Source organism: Ochotona curzoniae, unplaced genomic scaffold (genome assembly GCF_017591425.1).
Source record: "Ochotona curzoniae isolate NIBS_2020 unplaced genomic scaffold, NIBS_Ocur_1.0 contig_2692, whole genome shotgun sequence".
In the NCBI taxonomy this organism is placed as follows: Eukaryota; Metazoa; Chordata; class Mammalia; order Lagomorpha; family Ochotonidae; genus Ochotona; species Ochotona curzoniae.
Genome location: NW_024465556.1, coordinates 18,680,648 through 18,695,571, shown reverse-complemented (window position 1 = coordinate 18,695,571; position 14,924 = coordinate 18,680,648). Strand labels below are relative to the sequence as shown.

Here is a 14,924-nt window from a genome sequence, read left to right as displayed (position 1 = left end):
GGAAATGGTATGATCTGAGATCACACTGGAAAAAAATTTTGACCAAAGCATGGAATATGAATGGGGGCAAGGGAGCTAAGAAGTGGTAAAGACCAGGCCAGAGGTCGTTAGGATGGCTGACAGGAAAGGGAGAGATGGCATTGACTGACAGTGTCAGCAGGTTCTGTCCATTTTTCTGAGAAATTACTCATCTTCTGAGAGGGACAAGAGAGTCACAGGCAGGGTTCTTGGTAGTGCTTCAATCCCAAGATAGGACCAAAGTGGAACAGGGGAGGAGTGGTCATCACCAGTGTGGTGACATCACATGCCAAAGGCATACAAAAGGCACCCTATGTCACTTCACTTGGCACATGGAGCTGGGGGGAACATTCACACCGGCAGATGTGATTCTGATGTTTCCTAGAGAGGTGGGGTTTGAAGCAATCATACCAGAAAGAGAAAGGAGAGAGTGCTGCAAGCTTGACCAGAATGGGGTTTGTTGAGCTGAGCCTGGGTGGAGAAAGGCCAGGAAAGGGAAAATTAGGAAGAAGGAAAAGTCCAATACAGATGCTGAAGGTTTGGTCACCTAATATAGCAGTTCTTGTACTTTGGGTAGTTACGGTAAATTGTAGATGAAAGCTTGCTTGCAACAGCAAAGGAACTTATATTTACACAGCACTTAACCGTTTTTTCAGCACTATGCATTTATTAGGTAAGCCTCGAAACCAGAGAGGTGGCAAGTTAAGGCCTTCTCCCAGAGTGCCGTGTTTTAGGAAAATGAGTTGTGATTTGAAGAGACCTGGGATTGTTTCCCCAAATACATTTTAATACAGTGTTTTGGCAATTAAGTTAGCTTCCTTGAGGATCAGTCTCCTAATCTGTAAATTGGAAACAACTGTCCCATTTCCTGCACAGAGAGAGAACATATAAGTGGAAGGACTGCTTTTGAAAAGCTCTTTGGACAATACTCTGAAACATTATTTCTAAAATGGAATGTTTATCAAAGAGGCCAATGCCTTCGCATCTGAGATATGGAAACATGAGACTAGCAACTGACAACCACTGGCAAGACAACTCTTAGAAAGCAAGACACAGAACACTTGACTGTTTTTGAAGATGTGGTCTGGTAATGAATTCCCACTCAACTATTGTAGTTGCTATGAACCCATTTGTTTCCCAGAACCCTTGCTGTCACATGTAAGTCTAGTCATAGAGCCACCAAGCAATGTTGGGATTTGGGGTTACAACAGGGGCACCCCACTTGGCTACACTATAACCCTTTGAGCCCAAGACACATAATCCCCATTGCTGTTCTTAGATTCTGGTCTGGAGGCACTGAAGGCCGTGACCTTGAGGCAGGCAGCAGGAGGGACTGATCAGACACCTCACAGTGCCCAGGCCATGATGAACATGTCACTGCTCAAGAGAACAGAAACTGGGAATCTTGGTTCCCAGACAATCTTGGTACTGAGTCTGTAGCTCTCACCTGCACGGGCTCCAAGTTGCTGCTCCGTCATGGATTGTTCCAGACTCGACATCCTACTACCAGAACTGAACAACCAATTGTTTGTGTAGCTTGCTGGGCTGTGCAGATCCCACATTCTGACCTGGCAGGGAACCACTACTTCCCTCAAGCTGGCTTGGTGGTTTCCTTTGCTACCAGCACAGGGCCTCCCTTTGTACTGCAGGCTCCTGTACACTTATCTTGGAAGCCCACCCTCAGCCAACACACGGACTCAAAGGCAAACAAAACCAAATAACAACTTCATTCCAAGCCCAAACTCTGGAATAATGGCAAGAGTGAGACCCAACTCCATGGCTGCTTCTCCATCTCTCTACATGGGGTCTTTCTCATGGGTGCGCATGCACCAACTTTCTAACTTTTCAGAATTTTGAGTCCACCTTGAAATTTACGATATGTGTTAAACCAAGAGTGGAAAAGTCATCTTTTTGTCCTCCCAGAAATAAATAAGTATTGACTTGCTTCACAAGAGTTCGGGTCCCTATGTAGACAGACACTGTAAGAGCTCAGGGGGCCCATTCCATGTGGCTGCCACATCAGGTATTTCTTCCTAAATGTGTTGTGTGAGTAATCCAGTAGTTTCACACTCAATTCTATGGATGCCAGAGTATTTGGGAACACTCACTTGTTTCTCAGTCTAAACTTTACAGATGCTTAAGAAAACATACAATCTTTCACAGCAAAGCAATACCTTCATACCTCTAAGAAAGTGATTTTTAAATGTATCATCTCGAATTGGGTGCTTTCTTTGGTATTTATTCTCATAAAACTCAAGTTTACTACCTATTACTAGACTCTGGGGTGTTTATACAAACTGTGCAAATGAGGGAAATGGGTACTTGTGCAGGATCTCTTTGCAAATGAAGATCAAAGTCAAAAAGAAAAAAACAAATTCACTTTATTTTAAAGACAATGATTGGCATACAGAAGGTATGCACTAGCATAAAATAAACTTTCATGAAAAGCATTAAAATCCATTATAAATTAATTTATTAAATAGGTATTTGGTATATGTGATGGTTTTATTAGATATTACTCTTATTTATTGCCAACCCCTCCCCCAAAGTCAAAACAAATCAGAAAATCTCATAACTCCAATTTACACTAAATAATTTATTTTCCCAAAATGTGTATGTGTTTTGAGATGTGACACATGATACAGTTCAATTGGTCATTCTCATATCAATCATAATATGACAGGACACAAGAGGCTAAAAATGGCTCATCATAATTTATTTTATGTTAAAATGTACAGCTTTTTTTTGTTTTTGTTTTTGCTTTTTTGAAGTAACTGACTAAAAAGAGAACAGATAAATACAAGAGTGTCGCTGGCTCCTATATTATACAAGGATTACGCCTCTCCTGGTTGGCCCTTACTGTCACCCTGTACAGGTACAAAGGCTACAAAAAAGGAAGCAATATAAACAGACACAAATAACTTTTTTTGCTTTTTTACATGCGATTTGTAAGCTTAGTTTGAGCTATTCACAAGCTACTTCTCTATTTTTTCCTTAAAAAATAACTCCAATATTTTATAAAGATAGAAAAATCTACAGATGGAATGAAAATGTAAAGTTAGAGGCATTTCCATAAAATAGCAACTTTACACCAAATTCACTATTTTTTTTAAATCCTGCCAAGTATTTGGACATATATGAAATGTTTCAAAACCTGACAGATAAACACTGAGATATGCGTCATTCAATAAACAGAAGTCGGCATTTAGAAAACAGAAAGCTGCCTTTTTTCCCCAAAGAAATCTGTCACCAAAATGGAAAAGGGTCTCAACTTTACACCAAACATTTAGCAATAAAACCCTTTTAACTAATCAAATGGGAATAGCTTTTATAGCTCTTTACAGTTTTATAATTAACAAAAATATAGTTTTTTTTTTAAACCCTCAAATTAGGGCACCCTAATCAAGGCAAAAAACTTAAGAAATGGCTTACTGTTAGCACAACACTTGTACAGTACTACAAAATGCACTGTCACTAACAAAGACATTAGCGGCATGCTGAAGTGTCACCTTAAACAAAATATACAATAACTGAAAGGCTAAAGGCATTTACATGGAGTGGACAGGGTAGGAAAAAAAAGGTCTAGGTTCCATATTAAAACAGAAGGGGGAGGGAGGGGCTGGATATCCACATTGTTTAACAGAAGCAGGCACAACAAGTGGCTGCCTCCAAATTGTAGTCCAAAGAGAGGCCTTTCTCTGCAGAGAATTTCATATAAAAGTTAGTAACAGAAACAAAGGTACCAAAAAAAGAGAAAAAGAAAAACAACTTGTATAAGGCTTTCTGCTGCATACAGCTTTTTTTTTTTTTAAATAAATGGTGCCAACAAATGTTTTTGCATTCACACCAATTGCTGGTTTTGAAATCGTACTCTTCAAGGTATTTGTGCAGATCAATAGTGATGTCCAGTGGGCTCTGTGGACTGCCCACATTGTCTACCTTCTCATGTAGGACCCATTGAGAGATTGCTTTGACATGCCCGTGTTCATGTAGCCATGATGTCCAGGAGCTGTATACATCATGTTTCCGTGGGGTGGGGTCTGCATTGGCTGCTGGGCATATGGCTGGGTTCCCATCATGCCCATCTGCATCTGCATAGGGTATTGGGGTGTTTGATTCATGTAGCCATGATTGCTGTGGTAGCCACTGTTCATCATTGGCTGGGACATGCTATACCCATTCATGGCATTGAGAGTATTCATGTTCATGTTGACAGAGTTGACATTGTAGGCTGGGGCTGGCATCAGGTTCACACTCATGTTCATGCCTCTTTGCATTGTTAAAGTCCGTGCAGGACCCTGCATGGCTACGGTCTGGGAGCGCCCATAGATTTGGGACTGATGGGTGGCAGCGGCTGGTGACAGAGATGCCGACTTGGTTCTCATGGACACGTGGCCCTTGCTGGCAATCTGGGTTTGCAGTCTTTGGCTGTGGGAGATGCCAATATTGGATGCAGCCATGTTTCGTTGCAAAAGAGGTGGTGGCAGATTCATTGGAGGAGGAGTCAGGTTGGGGGGTGGGGTCATGGTAGCTTGTGCTTGGGGTCCTCCAGGGACGGAGTGTGGAGACTGAGAAAGCTGAACAAGCCCTGTGTTACTTAATGGTGCAGACAAAGAGGCACTGTTTGCATAGGAAGTCACAGCAGCGGAATGGCTGTAAGGCAATGAATGATCAATAAGTGTATTAGTTAACTGCTGTAGTTTGGCAAGGCTGAAGGTGGCAGACGGCTGTGGGTAATGCCCGGCCCCAAAATCACTTTGACCCATGCGCTCATATAAGCCAATGTTGGCATTGCCTGTCTCGGGGATTTCAGCCAGCTGCATTGGTGGGGTGAAGTTAGTAGCCATGCTGCACTGAGCCAGCTGCTGACTGCTACTCGGAGGCCTCTCCACCACACAGCCTTGAGGAGACTTGACGCTGCAGGTCGGTGGGGAGCTGATGTTGGTTTGCTGCAACATGCTGCAGCTCCCGCTGATGTTGGACATCTGCTGGGTGACAGCACAGCTGCTCTGTGTCAGATTGCTGGAGGTGAGGTTGCTGTAGGAGCAGCTGTTTTGGGAAGAGCTGTTTCCACAAATGCTGCCACCCATAGTAGAATCATAGCTGCTTGGGTTTTCATAATTCTCAGTGGTGCTCTCGATGCTGCCGAGGTCACTAAATCCACTGTCTACGACTTGCTGTGAATGATCTGAAACTGATGGGACATCCATCATTGGACTGGTTTCCATGTTCTGCAAGGATGGCACTGAGATGGCACTTTGATCTGGGCTGATTTGGGCATAGCTGTTTTCCAGGGCAGGGACACTCGGGCTGTTGACCGAGCGTACTGACTGGCCAGGATGGGAATGGACGGAGGAAACTGGGCTACTGTGGTCTGACTGCTGGCAATCATCCAGAGTGGTGGCAATCTGTGGGCTTTGGTCTGCGTGGGTGTAGTTCTGTAGACTCCTACAGGCCTCTTGAGTCTCAGCGCAATCTTGAAAGGTGTCGTCTGGTTCCCTAGTCTCCTGGGTCAAAGACTGAACTGCCTGGACTGTTTCAGAGTCGATTTCCACCGTGGCTGTGTTTCCCTCTTTGAACTCAGGATCTCTTTCTTCGCTATTCTTTGAGTCCTGCTTCTCTACCTGTTCTTCTGGGGGTTCTTCCTCAGATTCAGGTGCAGTTTCAGCATCCCCTGCAAGCTCCTTGGGCTCACTGTTACATGAAGCTGTAAGGTCAACACCACAATCCATCAATGCCTCTGGGTTCGAATGCCCAGGCTGAACACTAAGGTCTAAAAAAGCCTCCTGGTTTTCCAGTACTTCTTTCAGAGCTTCTCTTGGGAGTTCTTCCTTCTCCACTTCAGCAGACTCCATGTGACTGTCGTCCTCATCATCGGCATCATGGTCCTCGTTATGAGATGGCTCTTCGTCCTCTTCCTCCTCATCTTCATGGTCATCCAAACGCACTGGGCCTTCTTTCTCCATGGACATTTCTGGTTCCTCTTTTTCCTGACTTGTAGCACCACCTGAGTCTTTTTCTATATTTTCTTCTTCTTCCTCTTCCTCCTCCTCCTCCTCCTCTTCTTCCTCTTCCTCCTCCTCCTCCTCTTCTTCCTCCTCCTCAGGTTTGATCAGGTCACTGACTGTTTTTTCTCCTGGTGATTTAGTTGGACTTCCAGGTGCACCTGCTTCTTCCCTTCTGTCTTCGTCCCTGGGCAGCAGAGCTTCCCCAGTTTCCTTGACCTCCTCCTCGATCCCGATGGGTACAGGACTGGTTTTACCCTCTGTCTCCTTCAATTCTTCCACTGTTACCTGGTCATCAGGTTCCATGGGTGTTTCTGGCGGAGTGTACAGATTCAGTTTAAATCCAGTCTTCCTTTCTTTGTTTTGTCTCCACTTGGAAAGACTGCGCTTCATTCCTTTTGGCCATACTTGCTTGCACTTTAGAGGTTCAGGATTGTCTTTGCTGCCTTCTTTCAAGTTATTTGTGTCATCATCCATATTGTCTTGATGGAAACAAAAAGAGGAAGGAAGAAAAAGAAAGTCTTAGACAACATGAATTAATTAACAAACATTGCTTTCATTTGCATTTTAAGAGTTGATGGTAAAGACATAACCAAGATTAATGTAGCATTATATTGTGGCATAAATCAAGTGAATATCCTAGGCCTGGGAAAATATTTGAATTTAACGAGTATGACATTCTCAGATGAAAAAGCCCAGATTTCCAAAATGTGTAATTTGAACGTTTACAAGTTAGACAACATGGAGAAAGGGCTTAATGCTAGCCTCTATTCTGGGCATCACTGTACTGGCAGCAACTAAACTGCTGCTTGCTGACACTTACTGGATTTAAATGATCTCAGATGACATTATTCACTTTGATTTGAATGCTTTCTCTGTCATAAAACTAAGTTGCATACCTCTATAAATAAGTGAACAAATAATTAAATGCCCAAAGCATAAATTCATCTGTAATCATCATCATTTCTTGGATCACCATTGTTGCATGACACACACACACACACAAATACTGAATTTGAAATTACTAAATTTTTTAAATACAGGTATTCTTTAATTCTGTCTAATCAATTTGCTGCTCATATATAAGATTATTAAGGGTAATTAAAAGTAAATCATAATTGTAAAGTTAATTTTCAGTTGAGCTATTATTATTTTCAAGATTTATTTTATTTATTTGAAAGGTAGAATAACGGAGAAGGGACAAACAGATCTTCTATATGCTGACTGGTCTCAAATTGCAGCAACAGCTAGGGGCTGGGCCAGACCAGAGCCAAGAACCTGGAACTTTAATGGGTTCTCCCACATGGTAGCATGGGCTGAAGCATTAAGGCCATCATTTCCTGCTTTCACAAGCACATTAGCAGGGAGCTGGGTTGCAAGTGGAGCACTGCTATGTATTGCTTGTGTTGTAGGAGGCAATTTAACCCAGTGTGCCATGAGCTCCTGACCTTATCTTTATTACACCTATACGTGCATGTGAATATAAATATGTATACATTTACATATATTTGGGAACCAATGAATATGTTAATAAATACATGAACAAAATACCCAAGCATCAAGTCTTGAGAAAATTAAAGACTACATCAGGTTTTGAGAATCAGTAAATTTAAAGGAAAAACTTCATAAAGAGTATAGTAATGCTACTACAAATAGTGTGTTGGAAGCAAAAGTAGCTCTAACGATCCCACTGGAACAGATACTCTTTATGCCAGAATGAAATGACTTCTAATCCAGTATGTGCAGGGTGGGGCAAACACTAGCTCATTTGCATAATAAAAATACCACAGATGAATTTACCTGAAGGCATTACATTCAAACTGCTAGGTTCAGAGCAAGCATACGTAATGGCGTATGATTCCATCAGAAGAACCCAGACCCAAACTAATCAACAGTCACCTCACGGACCAGCGTGCTAGCCTAGTGGCTGAAGTCCTCGCCTTTTATGTGCTGGGATCCCATATGGGTGCCAGATCTAACCCTGGTTGCTCCACTTTCCATTCAGCTCCCTGCTTGTGGCCTGGGAAAGCAGCAGAGGATGGCCCAAAGCCTTGGGACCCTGTGTCCACGTGGGAGACCTGGAAGAAGCTCTTGGCTCCTGGCTTTAGATTGGCTCAGCTCTGGCCGTTGTGGCCACTTGGGGAGTGAGCCAGTGGATGAAAGATCTTTCTCTCTGTATATCTGCCTTTTCAATAAAAATAAATAAATCTTTAAAAAAAAATACAGTCCCCTCCCAATGTTCAGATTGTTTCTTTTTAGTCACAATGGCAGTGCCCCTGGAGTACATGTTCTTATTCCACATGCCACTGGGCCTACGAGCTTCTGTAGGAGCCCCTCCCTTAACTATGAGATATACTTTTGAATTGTTTTTAAGAAAGAAGAACCTGAAAGGAATCCAGTACAACTTGGCCATCAGGAATGTTTGAAGGTACATGGCACATAGTGGGGGATGGAGGTGACAATCCGTATACAGGCTGCGGGGCAGACTCTCAAAAGGTAGAAATGATGCTCAGTTTCTACATCCAGAAACTCTCATTGCAGTATGTCCATTTGTTTAAAGAAACAAGAACAAGGTTTGTTTTCAGTATATCCAGGACAACATGTTATACCTTCAGGAAAATATTAGTGTATGCAGCAACAGTATATCTGTAATAGTCAAGATGTGTGGTTGGTGTGTAGTGCTCCTATGACACTAGCATCCCATAGGGGTGCCAGTTCAAATTCTAGCTGTTCCAGTTCCTATCCAGCTTTCTGTCAATGTGCCTCCAAAGCAGTGGAAGATGGGCCAAATGCTTGGGCCCCTGTTACCCATGTAGGAGACCTGGATGCAGTTACATATTCTGGGCTGTGGACTGGCCTATTCCTGGCCATTTGCAGCCATTGGGGGAGTAAATGAGTGAACAGAAGATCTCTCTTTCTAACTTTGCTTTTTCAGATGAATATGTAGCTCTTAAAAAAAAATTAAAAGTCAAGATGCATAATTATATTCTTACAACTAGCTTTTCAAAAGCTAAAGTAATATTTGGGGTTCTCAGGAAATAAGACAGACTGGGCTTCCTCAGATTTAAGTTCTGAATAGTCATTACAACTGTGGATAGACTGCACAGTTCCTAGCCAGACAGGCAAGAGATGGCTACTTCTAAACAAGGTATCAAAGAAAAGTTGAAGATGACTGTGTTTCTGTCAGGCTAAGAGGAAGGACAATTTTCTATATTTTTTAATATTATTAAATGTAATACTAATATGCCCAGATGAGTCTTCTTTTTCTTCTAAAGAATGATTTTAAAAGCAGACTTGGCAGAGACAGGAGAAAGAAAGGGAGAGAAATTGTTCATCCATTGGTTTGCTTCACAAATGGCTGCAGCAGGGCCAGGAGTGCTAGCCTAGCAGCTCAAGTCCTCGCCTTGCATGCGCTGGGATCTCATATGGGCACTGGAATGTACCCTGGCAGCCCTGCTTCCCATCCAGCTCCCTGCTTGTGGCTTGGGAAAGCAGTCCAGCATGGCCCAAAGCCTTGGGACCTGCATGCACATGGGAGACTGGAAGAAGCTCTGGGCTCCTGGCTTCAGATGACTCAGCTCCAGCTGTTGTGGCTGCTTGGGGAGTGAATCAATGCATGGAAGATCACCTCTCTGTCTATCCTCCTCTCTGTATATCTGCCTTTCCAATAAAAATAAAATAAACCTGTAAAAAAAATCCCACGAAGCAATAGAACAACAACAAAAAAGAAAACAAATGGCTGCAACAGCTGGGACTGGGCCAGGCTGAAGCCAGGAGCCAGGAACTCTGTCATGGTTTCCCAAATAGGCAGCAGGGACACTCGAGAACTTGAGTTGCTTCCTAGTTGCATTAAGCAACGTGTGGATCACAAGTGGGGAAGCTGCCACGCAAACTGGCACTCTGATATGGGATGCAGGGGGCCCTTCACCTGCTGCTCCACGCCTGCCCTGAGATGCCTCTTGACGGCACTTCATTCTCAGACCCTCATGCCACTGATACACAACACGAATTCACTAATATTTGTTGTGCAAGAGAAAAAGAACCTATCACATTCTATGCTGATTGTGCTAATAATATATTCCTTGGATTCAGAAATATTGAATGTGAAAAAAAATCCCACAGGTTATAACCAAGGAAATGCAATGTGTTCCTTACTGATAGACTTCAGAGTTTTGGGGAATCAGCGAAATTCTGGAATGACTGATGAACCCATCTAGAGAAATGTTTTGGGTGTTGAAGCTGCTTAAGCATAAAATTCAAGTCCAGGAAGAAAAGCTAGAACCTTTTACAAGTGAGAAAGGCCAGAAGCACTTAGCCCTTGTGTACTCACAGGATCTGCTCTTGGGCAGTGTGTCACACACCGACATTCCCTCTACTTACTTCCACAGGCATCAGTGTTCTTAAAGCAATGATTGTCTTTTCCTCCTTCTTCCTCTGTTGGTCTTTTCTTCCCAGATTGATGTTGGAATGTGTTTCTCAGAACCGGCTTCCTGCTGTCTTCCTCTGCTTCAATCTCACAGGTAGGCTCCAGCTGTGGCATTGGCCTCTCTTCATCTGAGTTGTCAAAGGGTTCATTCAGCACTTCTGTCGTCTCCGAAATCGTCTCAGTTGTCACACTGCTGTTGATCCGCCTGCGTTTACGACCCCTTTTCTTCTTCAGTACAAAAGGCCTCTGAAATTAATTCCAAACATAATATGTATGAGCTCATGAGAAATTAAATGGGTGAGTCGATACACGGCAAACATGTATTGAGCGTGGTTAAGAATGTGACATGTAAAGACTTCCGTAATGCCTTTGTACTTAACCTTCCATGTGATGTTTAACATCCCTCTCAGGCACCAACTGCACAGGCAAGTGTTTTCCAAATAAAACTGTTTACTCAGGCAGATGCTTTGAGAAAGAACATCCTACAAGCTAGGCTACAGATGTTAGAAGCTAAGCTTTGCTTTTCTACCATGTTTTCCTAGTGGCCCTTTGTTGGCTTCAGCCTCCCACACATCACCGGCATTCAGGTCATCACCGACCTCAGGGTTTCTATAAATGTTACAATAATTAACTAGCTGTTAAGTCACACATTTCACAGTTGATAACTGTTCAGGGAGGACCAAAAAAACATGCGAGGCACTACAGGAAACGAGACAATGTGAAGGCTGGATGACTTTTATCTTTCTTTGAATTTCAGGAAACATGAAAAAGGAAGGAAAGAATCCCTAAAGCAATGACTGTTTGAAATACAGCATACAGTAGTGACTGTCGAATGTAAACAAATAATTTTGCAAAAATATTAATACATAAGACATGTAAGACATTAAAATCTGGAGCAGGTATTATAGCATAGCAGGTTAACTTGCTATATGTGAGGAATGCAAGTTTAAGGCTTCTGTTCATTTCTGATCCTGCTTGCTGTTGATGTACCCGGGATTCAGTAGATGATGGTCCATGTACTTGGTCTTGCTCCACCCTTAAGGGAGGCACAGATGGAGATCAGCCTGGCCCCAGTCTTTGCTGTTGTGGCCATTTGAGGAGTGAACCAGCAGATGGAAAATTCTCTTTTTTCTCCCTCTTTTTCTCCACATGCTCACAAATATAAATTTCCCACATTACTCTACCTTTAAAAGTAAAATAAAAATTGTGTTTTTTCTATTTTCACTGAAGCTTGGCACTAATGACTTGCCATAAGTGTAATTACATTTTTTCTCCCTAAGCCAAAATGTTTTTAATGACATATAATCCAAATAGACGTGTAAAGGGTAAATTTGCTACTGATCTGTCAATAGGTACTCTAAAAACTGTTGAAAACACACTGTGGAAACAGGTGTCATATGCTTTATGAAATGCCAACTTCCAGGTAAACTGTGTATGAGAGTTGTGGTATCTTCTTTTCCCCCCCTTAGTATTTTTTTCTTGGAGAGGCAGAGAGTGAGTCTGTTTGCTGGCATACTACCCAAATGCCTGCAGTTGCCACAACTGGGCTAGGTCATAGCTGCTAAGCAGAACCTCAGTCCCGGTCTCCTAGCGGTGGCAGGAATGCCATGACTTGTATCACCTTTATCTGGGTGTGCGACTTAAGTACTGTTAGGTAAGATGTGAGCGTCTAAGCCACTAGGTTAGAAACCTCTGCCAGCACGGTCAAGGCTCGCTGAAGAGCACACACAGGTCTGCTAATCATATTCTGTAATCTGCCATTTGTGGTTATTGCCCTGCCTCACCAGTGTGCTGCCCTTGATAACCCATCACATTTCCCAAACATTAATATACCCAATGGAAAGAACTATTTCCTTTGCCTTGAGTTCATTTATGTGAAAGCAGTCCCTATTATGCCTTGGATGATTTTTTAAAAATGTTCTTAGAACAAGTTTTTCTCATATTCGTAGTAAATCAGTATATTCCCCTTATAAGAAACTAAAATGTTTTTCAGAAGCCTGAAGTTCACTTACAGACTGTTCCTTTCTACTACTTCCCTTCTTCTCCTCCATCAATCGACTTGCTTAGAAGAGGATCACTGAGCAGGCGTGAGCACAACAAGTTCCTTTGCAGATCCAAGAAAGATGCCTGCAGGCAGAGCCTTGACTTGGACAATGTTTTATCTACATTTAGAGCTATGGTTTGCATATGCATTTTCCCCCTCATACAAGACTTTCAATCCCAGAGTTACAAATTAATGCTACCAATAAAGTGGGAACTTTAATTAATTGTGGTGTTTGGTTGGGGGCCCAGGGTGATGGTAGGGAGCAGGCCTGGTGAAAGGTTCTTGGATTTTTAGTGGTTCTCATTAGTCACTGTAGTTCTCATGAGACAGTTCGTATAAAAGCCTAAATTTCAGCCAAACCAATCTCTGCTTCCTGGCTTGCCATATGATCCTCCCTCTGTAGACACTCTGCCACCCCGTCTACTGCAGGGTAAGAGCCATGAGGCTGCCAGATCCTGGACCTGAACCTCTAGTACAGTGGGCTAAGCAGACTGAAACAGACCTGTTCCCTCATAAAGTAAATATTTCACTGCAGTGATGGAAAGCAGACTAATATACTAATAGCATCTAGTCTCTACGTCACAGACACTGCCACAAAGTTGTCATATCTGGGTCAGAAATTATCTAAGCACAAAAATCAATTTTTGGGCCTGGCATTGTAGCCTAGTGGCTAAAGTCCTCACTTTGCCTTACATGCACTGAGATCCCATATGGGTGGTAGTTTGTATCCTGGCTGCTCCACTTCCCATCCAGCTCTCTGTTTGTGACCTGGGAAAGCAGTGCAAGATGGCCCAAAGCCTTGGGACCCTGCACTGTGTAGCAGACCAGGGAGAAGTTCCTGGCTCCTGGCTTCAGACAGGCTCAGCTCTGGCCATTGTGGCTACTTGGGGAATGAATCATCAGATGGAAAATCTTCTTTTGTCTCTCCTCTCTGTAAAATCTGACTTTCCAATAAAAATAAATAAATCTTAAGATCTTCCTCTCTTTCCTCCTCTCTGTATATCTGACTTTCCAATAAATAAACAAATCTTAAAAATTAAAAAAAAAAAATTTCTGTACCAGTGGAGATGAATGGTACATGAACCACCAAGCTACTAGGACATCAGGAACTTTAGTGATGTGTAGTTGGCCACAAAGTGGAAATATCAAACATCTCCTAATAGCTGTATGGCAAGAAGAGAAAGAAACTGCATCAGAATCACTGGGCTTGAGCACTTGTCCGATTCTGGCTTAGTGTGTAATGAGCTGTGTGACCCAGGATAGGTCTTCAGGCCTCTCTAGACTCCAAGGGTGGTTTAAGTGCTCTCTGGGGCCCCCTTCAGTTTCCATAATCTGATTTACTCTTGCAGACCAGCAGGTGGCAGAGACTACTAGATTAGCAACCTGGCTTCCTGGCACAGCAGTAACCTGAAAAGGTAAACACAATCATGACTATGAGATAAACGATTACAGTGTATCATGAGTGAGAGACTGAGTATGCAACAATGTCAACTACATCCAAAGAATAGAGAGTGAGACAAAGACTAAAGGATGGAATGTTTACAATGGCAAATTTGAAAGCTGCTCACAGACTGAACAATCCAGAAGGATGCATACCTTTCTCTTTATGGCAACTGATTGTGGTTTAGTTAATCTTGGGGGAGAGCTTTGAATATTCTCTTCTTCCTCTTCCTCTTCCTCCTCTTCTTCCTCCTCCTCTTCCTCTTCCTCCTCTTCCTCCTCCTCCTCATCACTGCTGTCCTTAGACAGCCCCATCAGCTGCCCTCGCTCCCCTGCCGTTGGCCGGCTCTCGGGGGAATGCAAATATTTATTTTTCGATTGTACTTTTGCAGGTGATTGCCTACTGTTAGTTCTTGATGACAGGATTTCTTGCTCCTCCTTTTCCCAGCAGCTAGCTTGTTCCATTAGCCGCTCAGCCTAAGGGGGAGGGGGAAAGTGGTACGGCCGTGAGGACAGTCATACATCCAGAACCTCCAAGGATCAATGGCAAAGGATTTCCATGACAGCTCTGAGCAGGACAGCAGCCAGCCAAGCACATGCCAGCTGCATCATTTCAGGACCCTTTTGCATCAGTTAGGATAACAAATCGAAGAAGATTGGGTTTCATGGGATATTTATCAGCATTAATGATGCAGCGAATTGATTTGAGTTCTTTATCACTACATTACATGCTCACTGGCATGGAGCACTTTGAGCAAGTTCATAAACATAAGGAATCGATTGACATTGCAGCCTTGGAGCTCAGCACCAAATTTGATCTGATTACATGCTGTCGGTATTGAAAAATGCTGCTTTGTGATCAATGATAAATGTTTCATTTTTCATACTCAATTCAATAAATTTATGTCTTACCATGCAACCTCAGTTAGGATAAATTAGTGCCATATCAATTCACAAGTCCTCTACATAAGCTCTTGACAATGATGTTAAT

General features: G+C 42.8%; 1 protein-coding gene across 15 annotated transcripts in view; it reads right to left on the bottom strand.

Annotated features, from left to right (window-relative positions):
* Nucleotides 1-2,376: 2,376 nt before the first annotated feature.
* Nucleotides 2,377-14,924, bottom strand: part of KAT6B (lysine acetyltransferase 6B) — a 166,454-nt gene continuing 153,906 nt past the window's right edge. For all 15 annotated transcript variants that reach the window (XM_040976000.1, XM_040976002.1, XM_040976005.1 and 12 more), the window contains 3 exons: nt 14,090-14,410; nt 10,404-10,695; nt 2,377-6,505 (listed from right to left, as the gene is read on the bottom strand). In XM_040976000.1, coding sequence (XP_040831934.1) covers nt 3,954-6,505; nt 10,404-10,695; nt 14,090-14,410 — 3,165 coding nt within the window. In that variant the 3' untranslated portion in view covers nt 2,377-3,953. The remainder of the gene's footprint in view (nt 6,506-10,403; nt 10,696-14,089; nt 14,411-14,924) is intronic.